The sequence below is a fragment of the Talaromyces amestolkiae genome (genome assembly GCF_001896365.1).
Source record: "Talaromyces amestolkiae strain CIB chromosome Unknown scaffold8.1, whole genome shotgun sequence".
NCBI lineage: Eukaryota > Fungi > Ascomycota > Eurotiomycetes > Eurotiales > Trichocomaceae > Talaromyces > Talaromyces amestolkiae.
In genome coordinates, this window is record NW_024468044.1 from 652,280 (window position 1) to 673,000 (window position 20,721).

The 20,721-nt window shown below is 47.8% G+C and overlaps 9 protein-coding genes across 9 annotated transcripts; 5 read left to right on the top strand and 4 right to left on the bottom strand.

Moving 5' to 3' along the window:
- Window positions 1-1,542: 1,542 nt before the first annotated feature.
- On the bottom strand, window positions 1,543-3,074 carry BHQ10_004778 (uncharacterized protein; the record flags this gene model as incomplete). Its single annotated transcript, XM_040877180.1, has 6 exons — window positions 1,543-1,795; window positions 1,852-2,457; window positions 2,509-2,596; window positions 2,662-2,778; window positions 2,865-2,934; window positions 3,051-3,074. 6 exons carry the CDS (start codon window positions 3,072-3,074, stop codon window positions 1,543-1,545), a joined length of 1,158 nt encoding a protein of 385 aa, XP_040733282.1.
- Window positions 3,075-3,784: 710 nt separating this feature from the next.
- BHQ10_004779 (uncharacterized protein) lies at window positions 3,785-5,154 on the top strand (the record flags this gene model as incomplete). Its single annotated transcript, XM_040877181.1, has 5 exons — window positions 3,785-3,893; window positions 3,961-4,023; window positions 4,079-4,164; window positions 4,221-4,577; window positions 4,627-5,154. 5 exons carry the CDS (start codon window positions 3,785-3,787, stop codon window positions 5,152-5,154), a joined length of 1,143 nt encoding a protein of 380 aa, XP_040733283.1.
- Window positions 5,155-5,469: 315 nt separating this feature from the next.
- BHQ10_004780 (uncharacterized protein) lies at window positions 5,470-6,370 on the bottom strand (the record flags this gene model as incomplete). The annotated part of the gene is made up of 3 exons (XM_040877183.1): window positions 5,470-5,570; window positions 5,620-6,251; window positions 6,315-6,370. The coding sequence occupies 3 exons, from the start codon at window positions 6,368-6,370 to the stop codon at window positions 5,470-5,472; spliced, it is 789 nt and encodes a 262-aa protein (XP_040733284.1).
- Window positions 6,371-6,827: 457 nt separating this feature from the next.
- Window positions 6,828-8,707, top strand: BHQ10_004781 (uncharacterized protein; the record flags this gene model as incomplete). The annotated part of the gene is made up of 6 exons (XM_040877184.1): window positions 6,828-6,990; window positions 7,051-7,212; window positions 7,267-7,643; window positions 7,693-7,786; window positions 7,848-8,494; window positions 8,546-8,707. 6 exons carry the CDS (start codon window positions 6,828-6,830, stop codon window positions 8,705-8,707), a joined length of 1,605 nt encoding a protein of 534 aa, XP_040733285.1.
- Window positions 8,708-9,075: 368 nt separating this feature from the next.
- On the top strand, window positions 9,076-9,933 carry BHQ10_004782 (uncharacterized protein; the record flags this gene model as incomplete). Its single annotated transcript, XM_040877185.1, has 1 exon — window positions 9,076-9,933. The coding sequence occupies one exon, from the start codon at window positions 9,076-9,078 to the stop codon at window positions 9,931-9,933; it is 858 nt and encodes a 285-aa protein (XP_040733286.1).
- Window positions 9,934-10,005: 72 nt separating this feature from the next.
- Window positions 10,006-10,905, bottom strand: BHQ10_004783 (uncharacterized protein; the record flags this gene model as incomplete). The annotated part of the gene is made up of 3 exons (XM_040877186.1): window positions 10,006-10,419; window positions 10,471-10,771; window positions 10,826-10,905. The coding sequence occupies 3 exons, from the start codon at window positions 10,903-10,905 to the stop codon at window positions 10,006-10,008; spliced, it is 795 nt and encodes a 264-aa protein (XP_040733287.1).
- A 1,423-nt stretch (window positions 10,906-12,328) lies between these two features.
- On the top strand, window positions 12,329-13,702 carry BHQ10_004784 (uncharacterized protein; the record flags this gene model as incomplete). Its single annotated transcript, XM_040877187.1, has 4 exons — window positions 12,329-12,473; window positions 12,546-12,983; window positions 13,035-13,120; window positions 13,178-13,702. The coding sequence occupies 4 exons, from the start codon at window positions 12,329-12,331 to the stop codon at window positions 13,700-13,702; spliced, it is 1,194 nt and encodes a 397-aa protein (XP_040733288.1).
- A 1,697-nt stretch (window positions 13,703-15,399) lies between these two features.
- Window positions 15,400-17,423, top strand: BHQ10_004785 (uncharacterized protein; the record flags this gene model as incomplete). Its single annotated transcript, XM_040877188.1, has 2 exons — window positions 15,400-16,894; window positions 16,942-17,423. The coding sequence occupies 2 exons, from the start codon at window positions 15,400-15,402 to the stop codon at window positions 17,421-17,423; spliced, it is 1,977 nt and encodes a 658-aa protein (XP_040733289.1).
- A 231-nt stretch (window positions 17,424-17,654) lies between these two features.
- BHQ10_004786 (uncharacterized protein) lies at window positions 17,655-19,632 on the bottom strand (the record flags this gene model as incomplete). The annotated part of the gene is made up of 5 exons (XM_040877189.1): window positions 17,655-17,773; window positions 17,839-18,139; window positions 18,195-19,280; window positions 19,342-19,489; window positions 19,553-19,632. 5 exons carry the CDS (start codon window positions 19,630-19,632, stop codon window positions 17,655-17,657), a joined length of 1,734 nt encoding a protein of 577 aa, XP_040733290.1.
- Window positions 19,633-20,721: the final 1,089 nt, after the last annotated feature.

Here is a 20,721-nt window from a genome sequence, read left to right on the forward strand (position 1 = left end):
GAGCCAATCAGCATGTTTCATTCTAATGTTACGCAAGCTGTATAAATTGCGTGTTACTTACTCTTTTTGGATCTGTTTTGAATGACTGAACTTTTGTCATGGTCATTTTTATTGTTGCTTGTTTTTTTTTGCACGCATGACACGTTTTCTTATATAGCGTGTGAGATATTTATCTATTGTTTATCTATTTATGACTGCTTTTTGGTTCTTGGGGTTGATGTGTATGTCTCCTGTTATTGAGATACTAACAGTTCAAATGATTCTTTTCAAAGGCAGGCTTGCTCGCTCTTATATTCCTTCAGTTCTTCTACGTATTATAGCCATTCCTTCATATGCAGTACTCTGTATCAACCATGTCCCTCCATCTTCGCGTATCAGTAGAATGAGGACACCCGCAACCCATTCTCACTGTAGAAAAATCATATTATAGCATGGAACTGCCTCACCTTCATCGTCCCTATCTCCATCGCCTCCGCAGTAACCCCCTCCCCCCAGACCCTTCAGCTCAACGTTCTCATACAAATCACTAAAATACTCATCTCAATGGAAAACCCTGTCATCACACTGAATCACAACCGTATATAATTTGCTCTTTTCAGTTGAGGCCATAATTACCCTGATATTGTGCAGGTCGAATGTCTTGCTCATGTAGGACGATAATTTGGCGGACCAGATGGAGTCGTCGAGGCGCTCGGGGGCGGTTGTCGAGCCTTCAGTGGAGGGGTGTGATATGGTTGTTCTCGTCGAGTATTCTCTTGGCTTTGGCGTTTTGGTCTAAGTATTTGCCGAAGTCATTGCGATGTATGGCCAGAGAAGGAACGCCCTTCTGTAGGATGGTTGATACCAGCCGCAATTACAGGGTCGGTGATATCGGCTATGAGAAGTGAGTTCTTTTTGAGTCATTTTAATTAAGGTCCATACGTGTTGATATCATGTGCACTGTGCCACCAATATCGGGAGCTGCCCGAGGCCCGTAGTCATCCTAAGATGTGAAACTTTACGAAAGGTTAAACATAACAAGAATTATTGAAATACCTAGAAGTAAGGAAACAAATATTAAAATCCAGAAAATGAACGTCACAGGTGACTGGGAATCTTTTTGGTGCTGCAAGCTCAAACCAAGGGGGAGTGAAGGGGAAAAAAAGAAAATGAATGGAATCTTGACTAAGATATCAACAGGAAAGATCTTCTTTTGGTTCCGCAAAGGTAATTTAAAGCCATTAATAAAAAGGTGTTATTTCCAATCCGAGTATGAACCACCGAAACGCAATCAAAAGATCTCCGAGGTGTAATAAGCAAGACACGTAAGAAGGGAGGGAAAGGACCAGATGCAAATTCACAGGATGAACCGGTGGGAGCCCACTGTCCTTTTTGCTCGACAAGGCTTGCAGCCACACAACCAATTCGCCATGCATCATCTCACCAGGTCGCCAATCTCGTATCATAGATTAAAGTGTTTCACATCGTCAGGACCAGCACGAACATGGACCTATTGAGGCGTACATTACCCAACACATGAGTTCGTGTACATAATCAATATAATTAAGCCTCTGCAGCGTCTCCGTTGGTCTCCTCGGTAGCAGCCAAATGAGCGCTGGCTTCTCGTTGCATACGAGCCTCGATTTCTCGGAGCTGGCTTTCACGGGCCAAGAGTTCCTGGCGTTTCTCGTTGATTTCGCGTTGCACCCTGAGTTCGATCTCACGGAGTTTCTCCTCCTCACGACGGAGCTGTTCTTCCTTCAGACGCACCGATTGGGAGACGAGGTCCTCTGGGTTCATGGAAGAATCTTCGTTACTATGGCAATCATTAGTTCATTCATTCCATGGTTGTGGCTCATCAGTAGCACTTACGATCCAGCACCGCCATCAACACTCTTACTGAGCTTCTCGGTACGGTAGTTTTCGTAAAGGAAGTCGTGGGTGATTTCCTTGAGATCGGCAAGATGGCTGTGTAGAAGTGCGCTTCGGATGGCGAGGAAGTCTGAGTGACGGGGGTTCTCGACCTCGACGATACCCCATGGGTACTGCCTGGCTCGTACCTTCTTACCGCCAATTTCCAGGACTTCTTCAGAACCAACGATGGCGAATGGCATGAGACCACGCAGCTCTGCATTCTCTTCGACAGTATCCTCGTCGTCCTCCTCAATATCGTAGGGGAAGTTGTAGACGGGGATACGGTAATGTTCGATATCTTCCATGACCAATTTTTTGGACTCTGCGAGCTCTGCAGGAGTGAGAGAGTCTGCCTTGCCGATGACGGGGATGACGTTGACGCGGGGAGAGAGGCGCTTCATCAATTCGATATCCAGTTCTCGGAGACCGTGGCCGGTAGGTGTGATAAAGTAGAGGAGGGCGTGGACTCGGTTGTCTCTGAATCGGGGGTTACGCTTAATTCGGGACTCCATGGCAAGAATATCGTCATATTGGCGTTCGAGGTACCCAACTATCTCTGAGAAGCTGTTCGACGTTAGCAATACATCCGTAGAGCTCTGATGATGAGATTCATACCTGGCCTCATTGTCGATCTGGTCACCAAATCCGGGGGTGTCAACAATGGTCAAAGAGATACGGGTGCCTTCCTCGTCGAGTTCCAATTCTAGTTGCAGTGATAAGTTTCATGCGCTGTTGTGATTCAAAGGCCACATCAGCCAGGTCACCTACCGACTGTCACTGGCTTGATCCGGACCCCCTCTTCAATGTGTGCGTTAGCAGCATCATCTGCATCCTTATGCTCGAGAACCTTCTTCCCGCAGAGAGTGTTGACGAATGTAGTACGACCTATCGAAGGAGTCAAACGTTAGGGTTGTTCAGTTGTCGAGTTGATGCCATCCGCTGATAGACCAAGTAACCACAAATAAACTCACCCGTTCCACTTGCACCACAGACCATCAAACAGAATTGAATGCCCTTCTTGACATTCTTCTTGCGACGAATCTATGAAACGAAACATCAATTGTTAGTACGGAGAATAGATTTGTCATCTGTTGTAGAACGATAATTGTGGTCGAAGCGAGTCCGGGGAACAAAGTTAGGGACGAGACAAAGCATACCGCGTTGAGAGGTGAAGACATCATGATTCGAGGATCCCAAATACGTGGGAGAGAAAAATTCCGACCGGCGAAGTAGTCAATTGGAGATAGTGGTCGGAGGATGTGGAGGAATGTGAAGCTTGGAGAGTGAAGAGACGTTGGTGGACTATCTTGACTCTCCTGAGACAGGCAGGGAGGAGGAGTGTTTAGGGGGAAAGCTGTCTAGTGTGCAGCTGCCATTGGCCGGCTGGGTTACTTGTTAGTGTCTGGGTCGCGGCTGCTTGCACTGCGCTGATGGCTCTTTCCCCTTTTCCACGGCCCACCAGTCACGTGTTCTCCTTTACTGTCCTTCGTTCTTGTACCTTTCCTCTGGACTGTTGGCAGTCTTCTAAAAGACGTCTATTATTTTGTTTGAGGACCGTTTTAGCAGGATCGTCCAGGACACGGCAGCGGCCTTCTTTGTATCTACCACCCAGTGTGCACTAAAGTCGTCCAATCCATCTCATACTTGCAATTCAATTATTGCTCGTTTCTTACACTATCATAATTTTGATCATCACTATTAGACCGCGTACTGCTAAGACTGTCGCTATCAAGTTCCTTAATGTTAGGCTGCGGGCTTACTTTAGGTTACGGGACGGTCTTTACATAAGCTTTATCTGCCTCCGCATTGATCCCCGAACCACTGATTAACCTAGACACTCCAGCAACTACCAGCTTCACTTTCCTCCTGTCCCCCTCCATATGACGCCGAAATGAATACACGCCAGGTTATCGATGACTCGGCAGGTCCAGTCTCTCTGTCCGCAGCCTTCAACAGCGACAGCAGCTGCTTCTCCGTTGGGTTAGATACAGGTTTCTGCGGTACGCTTCGTCGCATCCCCGCTCAAGGTAAACAAACAGGAGCTTATGGATACGATCGTTTTAACAGTCTTCAACTCGGACCCATGTGAACTCAAAGTATCTCGAGGTGTGCCCAAGCTTATTTTATGCTGTATGCAAAACAACAAAAAGGAGTGCTAATGGTTGATTTCAAGATTTCAATGCAGGTATCGGCGTTGCAGAAATGTTAGGACAGTCCAACTACTTGGCCATCGTCGGCGGGGGCAAGCAACCTAAACTACCACAAAACAAAGTATGAACTACAATCCATACATGCTTGCGCTGAATTCGTGCTGAGCTGTATGGTAGATGGTCATCTGGGATGACGTAAAGCAAAAATCCGTCATCACGCTCGAATTCCGCACTTCGGTCCTCCGAGTACGTCTATCCAAGTCGCGCATCGTAGTTGCCCTCCTGAATAGCGTCCACGTTTTCGCTTTCTCCACGCCGCCTGAAAAGCTGTCGGTTTTTGAGACTACAGATAATCCTTTGGGCTTAATATGCCTTGGCAAGAAGCTCCTGGCGTTCCCCGGCAGGTCTGCAGGACAAGTTCAACTGGTGGAGTTGGAGACGGGAAATGTCAGTATCATTCCGGCACACAGTTCAAGTCTTAGGGCCATTGTGCTCAGTCCAGACGGCGAGGTGTTAGCTACAGCAAGTGAACAGGTAACATTCACAAAACTCATGTTGATTCATCAGATCTGACTATGACCAGGGTACTTTGGTACGGGTATTTTCTACGAGGAATTGCGCAAAGACCGCCGAATTACGACGAGGCGTTGACCATGCCATGATCTTCTCTCTCGCCATTTCCCCTTCAAATACATATTTAGCGGTCACGTCAGACAAGTCAACACTGCATGTCTTCGATCTCCCGCATCCTCGAACGTTATCGCGTCGCAGCCAGTCCCCGTCTTCATACTCCGAGGATGGGGTGAACCAGAAATGGGGTATCCTAGGAAAGATTCCTCTGCTTCCCAGAGTCTTTTCCGATATTTACTCGTTCGCAAGTGCTCACTTTGAGATCGGAGATGACTCTCTCGGCGGTACACCTTACATTCCTCCGCTAGGCACATCCGTCGGACGACCATCCAAAGGCGTATTGGGCTGGACAGACGATCATACTATTTTGATAATAGGTGCTGGTAAAGAAGGTCGGTGGGAGAAGTTTGTCATTCGTGAAGGTGAAGATGGCAAACGCTTCTGCATCAGGGAGGGCTGGAAGCGCTACCTGGGAGGATGAACAAACTAGCCGGTAACAGAATTTGATCCAGAACTGCTGTGCATACCCGACTATTATCACGCCATGTCAAATGCCGCCTGTCCAGCCCAGCACTTAACGCCGCGCATTATCGTTGGCAAGTCAGGTCATATTAATGGCAACCCAACCGCGTGTTTAGGTACGATGATATGGAATAGATGAGCAAAGAATCTTTGACGTCCGCAGCTGAGGTTTAAGCAACTTGCTTTTCGAGAATTGCTTTGCGATGTGTCTTTGGCGGTGTCGATATGTGCAAAAATTTGTCCACGTTTGAGATGTAGATATGTAACAAATTGTTCAAATGCCATTCTTAATCTCGTTCGCGTCTAGATCGTTCTCTTGATCTGTCTCGTCTTCGACGAGGAGACCCTGACCGATCCCGATGTCGTTCTCTCCGACTAGTATCATCCCGGTCTCTGTGAGATCTTTCGCGAGATCTATCCTCACTTCGCCTGCGACGATGTTGGCGGTGTCTATGTGAGCGCTCGCGACTGTCTTTCCGTCGACTCGATGATTTCTTCTCGCTTGCCTTTAGAGCTTCGAGGGCTCTGGCGACTTCCTCCTTCTTTTCTTGGATAAGATATTCCTTCATCGGATCCTCGTCGTCATGATCTCGCAGTAACTCGGCCAACTCTCTTTCTTCCTTGAGCATTGGTCTTCGTCTCTCCTCTACATCACTTTTGTCGCCATCTCTCCTTCTACTCTTGCGTCGTTCTTCAGTATCTGTGTCTTCATCCGCTCCTGTGGTTGGACCCATGATTCTCGCTACATTGTCTTCCTCCCCCTCTTCGTCCTTCCTCTTGTATCGCGTATGGTCGACTCGAAGGACACGGCCCATCACTGTTGCACCTCCCAGATTGTCGACCGCGAGATCCGTACTTCGCTGATCTTCGTATTTGAGAAAGGCGAACCCTTTGCTTTTGCCGGTATCTTTGTCGCGTACGAGGTTGACATGGACTGGCTCTCCATATTGGGAAAATATAGTCACAATATCGCCTTCGGAGAGATCGAACGGTAAGCCGCCGATGTAGATGTATGCTGTATCGCGGTAGTCGGCGTGCCAGGAAGCTTCGGGCGTTCTGTATAGTCATGCGTTAGGAAGATTTGATTTGCTTCGCTAAACAATGGTGTGGAGTACTTACACTGCGTTTTCAAGCTCGCGCTTATTAAGCGCTTGGATCTGACGTATGGAGTTCATCGTAAATGTACAGCAGAGATTGTCAAAGTCGAATGTTGAAGAAGAAAATCAAGAGCTCCAAATTGAAGAGCTTCAGCGAAAGTGGCCAGCCAGTCACAGCTCGCGCGGCGGCCCGCAGTCACTAACCTAATCTACGAGGCATCATTGTTTACTGGCGCATCTTTGGATCTTTCATCTCAACCGGCTTCTTCCCCTTGCTCTTCCTGCGTCCGACGAATTATTGCGGCTTACTTCACGCTCGTCAGTTGAAGATTTGACTTTAATTTTCTTTGCTTGTATCGCCTTTATCCTGCACGACTCGTCACGGCACCGATCGCCTCGAGCGACCTCCCCTGAACGCGGAACCGTTTTAGCTTGCGGAGTACGATTGGACATACAACAACAATTTTAGAAACCGTCAACCCTGGAACCTATATAACTTACCAGCCCCACCGGATATGGTCTGATTGTCTACGAAATGGTTGGAATCGGGTCGCGTATGTCTATTGGGACGCAGGACTCTGGTGGCCCGGGAAGCCGGCCGTCCAGCAAGGATGGCAACAAGAAGAATATCTGGTCTTCCATGTTGGATAGCGTGGCTAGTGGGAAGAGATTGCCAGAGAAGAATATGATCGTGCTCGGTATGTCCTCAACAAGACCGATGTCTCGATTGAAACAAATGCTAATGCTGTCATCTGTAGGAGGCACACCCGACAGTCAAAGAGAATTTCTGGACACCCTATCTTCGGATCCCTCAGATCCACGTTTACCAGACGAGAGGAGAAGAGGAAAAGTGGCACCCATTGCAAATGAGTTTGCTCTGGGTTATACGTACCAAGATGTCCTCGATGCCGATCATGAAGGTTCGTTCTTATTTCTCATAGACGATACTACGGAGGCTAATATCATGACTATAGATATCCTTGCACGAGTCTCGATATATCTCCTGTCCGACCCATCTCCATCCTTTGCACCACTCTTACGCCCGCTTCTTACACCACAGTCCGTTCCGGAAACGCTCATCGTAATACTCCTCGACTGGTCTTCACCGTGGACCTGGGTCCGACAACTGCGAGAATGGATTCGACTTTTGAGATCTGTATTGATATCGTTGGAGGATTCGACTAAAATAGTCATGGAAGAAGTCATGACGGAATGGAAGGATAAAAAGAGAGGATTGGATCCTAATTCAGCAACGGGCGTCACGAACTCTGGAGGACCGGTGTCGATACCTTTAGGACCAGGCGAATGGGACGAGGGACTTGGAGTTCCTCTGTGTGTTGTCTGTCAAGGGGTTAGTCGAGCCAGCCTGCGAATGGGAACGTCAACTGACAGTGGTTTAGGCGAATAAAATAGAACAACTGGAAAAAGAGAATGGTTGGCGAGAAGAAGAGTTTGACTTTATTCTCCAGTTTATGAGGACCATTCTTCTCAAGCGTGAGTATCCTTCACCATTATCCTTCACCATTCCGGCTTCAATTGCTAATGCTTGGTATAGACGGCGCTTCACTCATTTACACCACACCTTTTCTCGCAAACTCTCTACAAAGCTTAGTTCATTCGACCTTGGGTATACACTCGCTCTTAAGAAGGCAATCACTCAAACACAACGTCATCGATCGAGACAAGGTTCTCGTACCAGCAAATTGGGATTCATGGGGCAAGATTCGCATTATCCGCGAAGGATTCGATATTGAGGGAGTCGGCGATGCTTGGTCTATCGAGATTCAGCAATCAACACGTCATTTGGTAAATGGCGGTAGCCAAGACGAAGACGCCGAGACGAAAAATGCACCTATATCTCCTATAGCAGAGGATGGAACAAGCGCCGTTGCCATTTACGAGCAGACCATTAAAGATCCTAAAGAAGACTCGGCTGTTCCGGGAAGCAGCGTCAGTGCCAACAGGAACAAAATCGAGATTGAGACGGAGGATATGCAGAAGTTCTTGGGTCAACAACTTACGATGTTGGACCAGCTCAAGGCAGAAGACGAAAAGAATCGAGAAGCTGAGAAAGCACCGAAGCCATTGGAAATGTCTCCTCATCTTGACGAATCCGGATATGTTAATGAACATATAGGGCCTGTTCAGTTTAACATGGGCGGTATTCAAGTCGATGCTGACGACATGTTGAGGAAACTGAAGGTATGTCCACTCTTTAAATGCCTGTTACATACGTTGCTAATCTAAAGATAGGAACGAGAGGCCAATCGTACACCTAAGAAAGAAATCACCTCATCTACTGGACCAACCGACGAGAAAGCGCAAAACCAAGCACTCGCCAGCTTCTTTGCAGGTCTCGTCAAGAAACCCGGCGGCAGTCCGCGCAGCAGTCCTGCGCCTAGCTCTAATCAATAAGTACATTCTGCCTTGTGAATACCTCGAAATCGACAGCGTCTGGGAAGACACCTTTCATTTAATTCTTTTCTTTTCTCTACTTATGGGGTGATCTTGGTCAGCTACCCTCTTTATCGATATGTCTTCTTTGTAACTATACATACCAATATGATACCCTTCTGATTCGTATCATCTGATGGCGTTACTTCTAATTCTAAGTTCTTATACATGGTGAGATGGTACCTGGATACCCCACACTTAGTGCTGTCTCCATAAATCGTACCTGAGTCTAACATGAACCTCGGCAGTCAATATCAAAGTACATATATACATACACTCTGAAAGAACTTGAACAAATCAAAAAAATACTTCCCCACGAAGACAACAAAATGAGCGTCGCAGAACAAGTAATCGAAGCCGCAGCACCATCAACAGCCTCACCACCCTTCATCCACGTCGACGGCGTCCCCAACTTCCGGGACATAGGCGGCTACCGCATCACAGACTTCTCCTCCACACGACGAAACTTCGTGTATCGCTCAGCACTCCTAACACGCATCACACCCACAGGCCTACAGACACTCACACAAGAACTAAAAATCACAACCGTCTACGACCTCCGCTCCAACGCCGAGCTGCGCAAGGACCCCATCACATCCAGCCCATTAGACAACCATGAAGCAATAACGGTCATTCACACCCCCGTCTTCCCCGAGCGAGACTCAAGCCCCGAACAACTCGCAAAGAGGTTTGCGAATTACATGTCCGACAACGGGTCCGAAGGGTTTGTAGCTGCGTACGCGGAGATTCTGCGTGATGGCGTTGATGCTTACAGGAAAGTGTTTGAGCATGTGCGTGATCGGCCCCAGGATGCATTTTTGGTTCATTGTACCGGTGGGAAGGATAGGACTGGTGTGCTTGTAGCGCTCATGTTTCTCGTTGCGGGCGTCAGGGATCGGGATCTCATTGCAGATGAGTACTCGTTGACTGAGAAAGGGTTTGATGGTAGCGTCAAAGCCCGTTTGGCGGAGAAGATTATCAAGGATTTGGGTGTGGATAAGGCGAATAGGGCGGGTATTGAGAGGCTGCTGTCGGCGAGGAAGGAAAATATGAGTGCTACGCTGGAGTATATTGATAGACAGTTTGGTGGGGCGGAGGGTTATTTGAAGGATCAGCTGGGGTTTGGGGATGAAGATGTTGAGCGGATTAGGAAGAGTCTTGTGGTGGAGGATAGGGGTCTATTTTAGACTCGGAACGTGGACGTGATCATGACCCATGGTTGAGTGTATACTTGTTTAATTCTTTCATATAGACATATGTTAGTAATTCTCCCATACCTTGGCCGGAAGTACATCTCTCATGATAGTCCAATGTCCAATAGCGTTCGTGACGTGGTTTGCCTCGAGAATACTCGTCTTGCCAACTTCCAAGATACGCGTTTTCGTCGAGTCATCCACGATATCGAATACGCTGGAGTCAATCTCCCGTCTTGGATACATGTACGACTTTCTAGCCTGACTACCGAGATAGTCATTCTCATTCGGCTGTCTGAAAGTCAATGGAGGTGTGCGACTCTTTTTACAGAACACAACCATGTTGATGAAATCGAGGGACTCCTCCGTTGGTTTTTCCGAGCCGTCGTTTTCACGGAATATGCGACACTCTGGAAAGACTGCTTTGATTGTGCGGATGACAACTCCTGCTCCGGGCAGGGAGATATCTCCAGCATAATTCTAACTGTAGTTAGTCATATATACGATCATAGTAGTATGGAAAGGACGAACAATCGCGACAACACCGTCATCTTGAAGTAGTGCGTCAAGTCCTTGCATAAACTCCAGAGTGAACAGTTCGACGGGCTCGACACCACCAGTGAAAACATCGTGAATGATATAATCGTACTTTTTCGACTCGTGTCGTGCCGTCTCGATGAATAAAATTGCATTGTCAATGACTGCTGTGTGGTTCGGTGGAAAGTGAAAGTATTGTAGTGCAAACTTGTATACGGCCGGGTCAATTTCGACAACAGTCGTTTCAATTCCGTGCTGAATCAGGGCAGCTGGTGTTGTACCAATTCCGAGCCCGCTGTGGCAAGTCAGTCTACTATTGTCACTCAAAGCTTTGGGGAAAAATTCATACATGACGAGCGCATTGCTATCCTGGTCTTCCTTTCTTGGTAGTTCAGGGACAGATTCAACAAGCCGCACTGCTTCGAGCATAGTGAAGACGGCATAGATAGGATCCGATACCCGCGGATTGTAATTTGACGGTCGACGTATCCACTCTCCTCCTAGTAGGCTATGGTCACATCTCATGGCACGATATCCAAGGTCAACATTATCCAATACAGATACATATCCAGTCAACGACTCCTGCCGATCTACTAGACTGTAGCCCACTCCATGCAGTGTCGAGTTGATACGATTTGCCGCACTCACAAATGGTACGTTTAGATCCGCCGTTATGAATAGGTAAGCAGCTGGTGGAATGAAGAGAGACCAAGAAAGAAACGAAGGGGTAATAAACGCATAGAGAGATGCTATGGTGACTTGTATACCGAGAGTCGTCATCAAGGCACTCGATCCGATATACGCCGGTAACATAAATTGGAAAGCTATGTCGGCCACTTTGAACATAACAGCGCCGTTCACTGCAAAAAACGACTGTGTAAGAAGCGGGTATGCCTGGCCGATGTCTAGCCTGTCAACACGTCTCAAATAAGACGAGATTGAAAACAACAGCAACGGGAAGATCGTGATCAACTCAGTCAGTACCGGTCCAGCCGGGTTGCTAAAAAATGAGCTCTGCTGAAAGAGAAAACTTTGAAGGATAGGGATTGATAATGCGAGCCCTGGAAGATTGTTTTCGATATCTCCGAGAGATTTGTGAAAAAAAGGCCCTGCTAAGATGGCAGTGTGGCATATAACATCATGCCATACGCGTGATGGTGTCGATCCATATACAGGTGCCAAAGCCAATAGAGATACTCTGGAGTAAGCTGCGGCGAGTGCAGGAAGTACCATAGCTTTGACGATGCATTTCCATACATGTCGAGAACGAGTTTCTGCTGGTTCCTCAGGATCAGCGCCAGGCCGGTCCTGTGCCTTTGATTTTCTTTGCTTCACCATCTTCACAAAAACGTTGAAAGCGACAAAGTAAGAATTTCGGAGACCACGGCTCTTTAGAGTTACTGCTTATTCCCCGACGACTCATCAAGGTATACCAGCTACCTGAAATCAAGGATTAGCGAGTATTGATAGTAAGATGCATCCTCATTATAGGCTGAGATGTGCTTACCTTGCCCCTCCAGCGAGACAATATTGACATGAGTGTGTTGATAAAATCGAGACGTATCAAAGAGCAATCTGTCTACAAGGCAGGAGCTTAGTGTAATATACATACAGTAGTAATTTATTTTAATATTATATAAGTTGTCAGATACTGTATTTTAACGTATCATTCGGTATCAGATAGATAAGCGGCTGCCCCACTGAGAGCTCCAATAATTTGGTTGTGTTCTTGTGATGACGATGGCAACACGCTTCGTTGCCCACCTTGAAGGCATATAAATATGTCACTGTCTCATCCACTGACTGATTCTCTTGGATATTTGTACAGAGCAACAATATGCCATATCTCCCAATGTCGACCGGACTAACTCAACAAGATGCAACCGATGCAGCCGCAAATCAGCTGAAGCCTCCTGTTTCAGTCCAAGCAAAGAACCGTCGCAAACGCTACCTCGATCAGCATCCAGAATATTTCTCTGCTGATCTTGAGATGGCTGGTTGGTCTCTCTTTGTTGTAGTTTAAGCGGTTCTACACCCAAGTGTTGACTGACTAACCCGTGCGACCACAGATCCATTACTCTACGACCGCCTCATCCGACGATTCCAGACTCCCGCAGAAAGAGAGACCGAGGGTCGCACCAAAGGCTTCTCTGGCATTCTACAAGCCGATCTCCTCCGATCAGAGGCGAAAATGGATGCGCTCGCTCATCCCGATCCGAATGCGATGCTGAGCTACAGGCGCGGTCCCAACGGCGAAATCGTGGCGGAAGACAAGGACGACATCCCGGCCAACAAGGAAGAGGGAGAGCAGCGTTGGAGATGGGAAATGGAAATGCGATTTCTCAAAGGCGCCGATTATGATTTTGATTATGAAACGGTCGACGAAAATGACGAGTATGATGATTGGAACGAGGAGCAAGAACGCTATTTTGACGAAGAGGAGCCCGAGTGGATTCTCGACAAGGAAGAAGGGAACATTCAAAAAGAAAAATTGACTGGGGAGACTGGTATACAAGATTTTTGACCTAGACTCTCCGCTGCCCGTGAATGGCTACTAGGACGCCAAATATTTACCAAGGGTGGGGTACCTCCATTGCTGTTTTTGTCGTCTGAAGGTGGTTGCCAACCAGCGGAACGGTACCACGTCATCTTGACTGGAACGCAAAACMATCCTTGATTGCGACTGTCGGTTCATTTCCAGCACACATCAAACGAGAAGCTCCATGGTAAAATGTTGTTCGGCAAGAATCAAAATTACCCTGACGAAGGTGAAGAATTAAATCACAAACATGGGAAGCCTCTTTCTTGCATGATCTTCTTCTTCGCATCTCAGATGCTAAGCAACCTGGAAACCCCAGCGGCATCTACGGGATCGACTGACGAATCTCGTATGCCGCGCACGAGGGCGCATCGATTGGACGTTCTTCTCGCAGAGGTAGGGGAATATGCAAATCGCAGCCCTTACGTTACACGCTTTGAGCCGATTCCGGTTGAAATGTCACCTCCCGGGCGACCTACCGGCACATCTCGTGACGAGATGCATGATGTCCTGTTGCTAGCCAGCTTCAAGGACAAGACTGCTTGGCAGAAATGGATTGAAACGCCAGAATGGCAGCGATTCATGCAGAGGACGGAGAATGAGGCCGTCTTCCGGCGTCTTCCGCATGTCCGGTGTGCGCATAGTCATAAGGGCCTGAGGAATACTCTAGAGATTCTTATGGCTTGAGTCAACCTGACCCGATGAAACTTTATGTTGATACTTCCCAACAATCCGATTGATTCACGCGATCCAATGAGGACAGTACGAGCATATTCCTCGTATGTCTTTGTCTCGCTGTATGTGACTATGCGTAATCTTCCCGCAGATTCGGCAATACCTCTTTCTTCACCGAGACAGCAGGCTGTCTGTGCAGTCGGTTTTAAGGTCGCCATTCCCCGACGCTGTCGATTTCAATCCCTCTCCCAACTGGCAGACAAACAATCAAACCTAAATTTCGTGTGACTTCACCGTACAGACATTCTTGGCGACAGACATTGAGTGCACAGCTTACGAATCGCGGGTATTGACGTGGCCAGCGAATTCCTTGGGCAGGACTATCACTGACATAGCAATTTATCCAGACATAACTCCGCAGGAGGTCAGTTGCACAAAATCACAGACAGAGTCCGGCCATTCCGCCGTCTCCTCTGGGCTTGGCGGGCGAGCGACAACGACGCCGCCAAGACTACATAGTAAGAGCTTCAAGAGAGGAATGCTTGGCGGGAGACTCTTGGCAGCATCTCTGTGCTACACTGCGACGTACTATGTATGTATTCTGAACAAATAATGAAACGGAGCAACACGTCCTCCGTAACGTCCCGAGCACTCATTAGGGTCTATTGTCTTGGTGGTGGTACACGGGCGATCTGCTCTGAGGCTATGCTCCCTCAATGGTAGCCCCTGATCTGCAAAGAGCGGCACCACTCGCTCTTGGCCTGCTTGGCGATGTCCCCAACTTTGGTCTTTGTTATTTCTTCTCTTCGGCATCTGCAATCGTCGAACTGTTGTCGTGAACTATGATTATCCAGATGCCTATTGATTTGTAATGCTGCAATGCAACCGACTGATTATATGCCTATCTTAAGATGGTCGTAAAGTATCAGCACGAGCATCAGGTCACTAATGTAAAAATGAGAGACCTACGACTAGCGTATGTATCAATCTCGCACGGTCGCTCAAAAGCGCAAATGCTCTCTTACAAGTAACTACTCTGAGAGTCCTCTCATGCCCAGACTTTGTACTTGCATTATCTCTTGTTGTTTTCTGCTTTTCTTGTCATTCCTCTGCGGTGGCTTGCTCTTGGCCTCCTCTTGGCAGGGCGGAAAACATGCAGAGCCGACTGACTTTGGACGGAGTAACTGATTGACGTCCAGCTCAGGGAGTCTATATGTATGGCGGTGCTGGCACTGATTCCTAATGCAGTTTATACGCCTGCCTCCCAGACTCCTGTCCGCTGCCCTTCTTGTTCGTATATATTGAGTTGGTCGCGCCTGCCTTGTAAACCTACCACAGGCAGACACACACACACACTGCTGCCTTCCGCTTTGGTCTAGGCTCCTGCCTCTATATTTACCTCTTTCAGACTGTTTACTCGCTCATCTTCAACCTCTTTGCTATTGCTCCACGGCACATATCTTGCCTCACCGTTGCTGTGATCCCCCTTATTCCTCTCGTATCCCGTATCTTATTATACTCACTCAATTGGCTGCCCACGGTAGGAACTACGGCTAATACCACCACCATCGCTTACTTTGGCCTTATTTATATATCAATTGGCTTCGTCTCATAGTCCTTACCTCGGCTTTCGATCATTCTACTCAGTGTACTTTGTCATTCGATTTTTTTTTTCTCGCGTATCACATCCGTGTGGTCGTTCTTTCAAAATGCTCAACACTCCCGTCATCTACTTTAGCGAGCCTCGTCCGGCGACTGCAGAACAAGGAACGTCATATAAGCGTCGTCGCTTGACCTCAACAACCAATGAATACAATGCCGTGCTCAATTACGGATGTACAGCCTTCCCATCCAGCTGGGTCGGACTCGGCGCCATTCAGTCTGCCCAGATGCTAGCGGCTCCCTCATTTCCCATGTTCGCTCCAGAGATTGCTAAGAGACCTCGTCTCACATTCATCAAGACCTCTCGATCAAGGGTAGGTTCCACCGCTACATCTTCGGCATTGCTATCAACCCCTGTCAAAGCTGCTCGAAACACATCAAGGGCTCGACATGCCCCAATCACGTCTCCCAGTTCCTCATCGACTTCACATGCATCTGCGGCTACCTCTATTAAGAGTCTATTCCGCCGCGCTGGCTTTACTCACCACCCGTCACGGATGCCGGAAGACCCAGCCATTGCTCGCAATGACCGCACCAGGGACATAGCAAGTGGACATGGAGATGCTCAAGAGTTACAATGCATCCCAACATCCGACACACAAGATGCCCCTCCTTCGCCGGTAGGGGATTCTCACTTTTCAGTGCATCACGACAACACCTTGCTCACGATCCCGAAGTCTTCGCGCCTACAAAAGGTGACTTCACTGCTGTCACTCAGGGAAAGAATCACTTTCACGGGCTTTCCTCATCCCAAACCATCACGCAAGAAGCTCTTCAGGTCCCCATCCATGGGCCATAGTCTACGACACAGAGACGATCCAGATATTGCGATACCCGCCAAGTTTGGCGCAGGGTTGAAATCGCTCCGGCTAGGCACAGCTCTTCCATCAGACTTCAATGTCGAGTACTGTGAGCTCGGTGACGAGTTTTGTAGTCGACGAAAAATCCCCGGCAAAAGTGGCAAAGCGATTGGGAGAGGTGCAACGGCCATAGTTCGAACCATGTATCGAAAGGGCGGTTCCAAGACTGATTTATATGCCGTCAAAGAATTCCGCAAATGCGGCCGAAACGAAGATCAGGTGGCATACGAGAACATGGTCAAATCGGAATTCAGCATCGCCAAAAGTCTTCACCACCCAAACATTGTGGAAACTGTTCGTCTTTGCAAGCACTCCGGCAGATGGAATCATGTTATGGAGTTTTGTGAATACGGAGAGCTGTTCTTGTTAATCAAGCAAGAATACCTTCGCGACATTGACAATCTTTGCTTCTTCAAGCAGTTACTACGAGGCGTAGCATACTTGCACCAGAACGGTATTGCACATCGTGACATCAAGCCAGAAAACCTCTTGGTCACGTCAGAAGGTCAGCTCAAGATCACCGACTTTGGTGTTTCAGAAGTTTTTGCTGGAATACACCCAGGACTCAGAATGACTACTCAGACAGACATTAAGCAAGAAAAAACAAAAGAGGTCCGAAAATGTTCACCGGGAATTTGCGGCAGTATACCTTATTCATCACCGGAGGTTCTTGCTGAAAGTGGTATGTCAGCTGATCTTATGCTCTCGGTTATAGACTAACATATTTAGGTGACTATGATCCGCGTGCTCTCGATGTATGGTCATGTGCCATAGTGTGCTTTACTCTGTTTGTTCGTGGTAGCCCATGGAAAGCTGCCAAACCCGAAGATCCTCATTACAAAAAGTTTCTCTCCGGGTGGCACAAGTTTCTCCTTCGAAATCCAGATGGTATTATCACCGAGACGGAGTCGCCAACATGCGGTCGAATCTTCACGACATTCCCAAAGCGAGGATTGAACCATCTTATACTCAAGATGCTGCATCCAGACCCTGAGATTCGCATCTCCATCGAAGACGCCTTGAACGATCGGTGCATCCAGACCATTGACTGCTGCAGCCCGGATATTGAACAAGAGGCTCCTCAGAAAATCGCCCAAGACGCCCGCATGCAATCAGTGTTTGATGTTGTTAATGAGGATAGTTTAAGGATGGCCCGGAAGAAGGCACATCGCCATCTCCCTCCAGGGGGGAAGAAGCGACATGGATTGTGACTGGCGAGACTTTGTACAAAGTGAGGAAGAGTTCAAAATTCATGTAAATAATACAGGCTTTTGTCACTCGGTTTCTGGAACACTCATTATCAGACACTCGTGATGGCAAGTAGCATCTACATCTTGACAGAACAATTATTTCTTTCAAATCTGGTTTCCAATGGTACATATGTACAGTGGAAGATATATGTATAATAGAAGTAAAAGCCCGCAACTGAGGGCAAATCTGCCCTATTGGTTCTCCTTCAACATTTTGATCGCAAGCTCCTTGAGCTTGAACTTTTGTATTTTCCCACTGGCTGTTTTCGGAAACATATCTGAACTCGCGAGAAAGAAGACGAATTTCGGCACTAAAATTTTGGTTGTAAATCACCATGTAATAAATATAGCATGATCGAAGAATAAAGTCACTCACCTAAATGACTGCTTAATTTCTCCCTTACCCATGTCCTTAGGTCTTCCTTGAGAATGTCTTGCTGCTTCTCCTGATCTGATGATTTGGTCTTGGGGGAAAGAACCACAAAAGCACCCACGATTTCACCATACTTTTCATCTGGGACACCTACGACAGAGACCTCCTTCACAGCCGGATGAGCAAGAAGACAATTCTCAACCTCTAGTGGATGAATATTCTCGCCTCCGCGGATGATTAGGTCTTTGATGCGGCCTGTTATAGTTATGTAGCCGTCGGCAGACATGCTTGCTTCATCGCCAGTCTGTACATATGTCAAGTATCAGTATTGTCGTTCGAAGGCAAGGGGGGATACTTACGTGCATCCAGATTTTGCCCTCTTCGTCCGCAAGCATGACTTCTGCTGTCTTGTCTGGCGCATCCCAGTATTCTTTCATCAGGAGATAACCGCTCACCGCTAGCTCCCCCTTTGTCTCGATTGGTAGTGTCTTGCTGCGGTCGACTGGATCTACGACCTTGGCTTCAACATGCGGCATTAGTCGGCCGACAGTCGCGATCCGCTTATCGATGGGATCATCTGTAGTCGTCATAGCAGACACTGGACTCGTCTCTGTCATTCCGTAGCATATGGTAAGCTCCGTCAGATTCAATGTCTTGTGCAACTTCCGCATAAGCTCGGCTGGGATACTGCTCCCTGCTGCGATACCGGTACGCAGGTATTGAAATCCATCGGATGGGATTTCTCCTCTTTCGAGAAGTCCTAGTTCTTCGATGAACATAGTCGGGACCCCGTAGAGAGCCGTGCAACGCTCCTCTCTCACAGCTTGAAGTGATGCTAAGCCATTGAAAGATTCCGAGGGAAATACAATGGCTGATCCATGTGTCGCCGTGGCCATATATCCCAAGATGCATCCAAAGCAGTGAAATAGCGGTGGCGGACAGCAGACAATATCGTTCTCTGTGAGAAGCATCCGATCGCCAATCTGAGCGCCGTTGTTGAGTATTGATCGATGAGTCAGGCAGGCTGCTTTCGGCATAGATGTCGTTCCAGAAGTAAACTGTATATTGACCACATCGTGGGGAGACAGCCCTTGGTTCGGTAATGCCTCTTCATCTGCACGTAGATCGGATACTATAGACGAAAAGGACGTGAGAGCCCTATATGAAGAGCCGTCATATCGACCTGCCGAGTTGTCGACGACTACGACTTGTTTGAGAGATGGAATCAACTCTGATGAAACGTGCAACACAGTGTCAAGATCAGGGACAACATGTCTGATGAGAGGCGTGTTGTCGCGCGGCTCACGACGAGGTAGATTTGCTTCGGCGCTTATTATCAAGTGACTTGCTCCCAGATGACTCAATGCGGAGACAACTTGAGCTGCGTTGAAGGAGGGGTTGAGTGGAACCAGAATTGCTCCCAGTTTGAAGAGTGCGTATGTCAACTAGAAAGTAGATTTAACATTAGTAGAGGAAACCGTTCAGTGTGTTCTATATTCCACATACTGAAGCATACTCGAGTGAGTTTCCTAACATGACCGCTACGCGGTCACCTTTCTGTACAGATATGGATTGAAGACCACGGGCTAGTGCATTGCTCTTGCGATCAAGCTCGTCGTAAGTAAAGCGACCTTTCTGATGGCGAGCAACAACTCTATCGATCAGTTTATGTTAGCTGTTTGCTCAGATTAGTTGATGCCTTGAGGGCTTCACTTACGCAGTGCGATCTCCGAATTTTCGCACTATAGATGCAAAGTGCTCACCTACCGTCTGCTCTATCAAAGGTGGCTGCATCATTTCGTTCAGTAACAGCCTTCCTCGGGTAGAAGCAAAAAGTTGTTGAAGCTCGCACCTGATCGGGGCCCCGCGCATAACTCTGCGTCAACAGGGCTCGAGTATGCCATGGTCGAAGGCTATTAGACAGGTGGCCAGCTTTAACACCATTGTTCCTCAAGAGGAAGCTGTGCCTCGGAGCTGGGCCGAGAAGTATTCTCATGGCTTCTCGGTAAAAGTCACCTCTTTCTTATCAATACTTCCATTGAAATTGACCGTGCAGGTGCGATTCGACTCACAACTATAATCACTTTGGGTAAGTAAGTATATAATCTGCAATGAGATGAAATATATCTCCAATCAGAAGGAGTGAAAGGCAGAGAGATGAGAGGACAGAGAGGAAAATGAAGGACGGAGGAGAGCTCGGACACGAAATGAGGAATGAGGGGAAGCCAAATTGCACGGGGGCCAAGCACTCCGCATACATTGATCAATGCAACGTCGGTAGACCTACAAAAGAGTTCCATTGAAGATTGATATATTTGAGATATGATTCAACTTGAATGTTTCCCATGAACCATGGCCACAGTTGTGAGGCTGCTTGTGGAAGCTCGCTCCAACAGCTCATAAAAGTGGAGTGGGCTGGCATCTTCCCCGCAAACAATCGACATCTCGGGGGGTTCCTTCTCCACGCCATCTCCGCACCTTACAACAGCCACCTCAAGTAACAGACGACAGACGAAAAAGAAATGCTTAATGAAAGTCTCAGATTGCAATAAGCACAGATATTCACACCAGGGCCGCCCTTAGGCTCGAACGATACAGCAGAATCCACACAAATCACATTACTTCAATCAGAGAGCAGCTGGACAAGGCTGACATTGATATAGAAGAACAGGACCAACGAAGCTCTCCAAGACCGCCCAACCGCTATAGAAATTCTTGTTGTTTCAGAACAGCAATTTGAGACTCCAAGTAACCGGTTGAGTGCACGCTTCCGACTCTTTCTTCCATATGAGAAGAGGAATTCAGTGTTGGTCCCTAGGGAGCCTGGCATAGGTGGCCATTGCATATTCCACAGCATCTCTGGCCATTGTAGCAGTTTCCTACAGT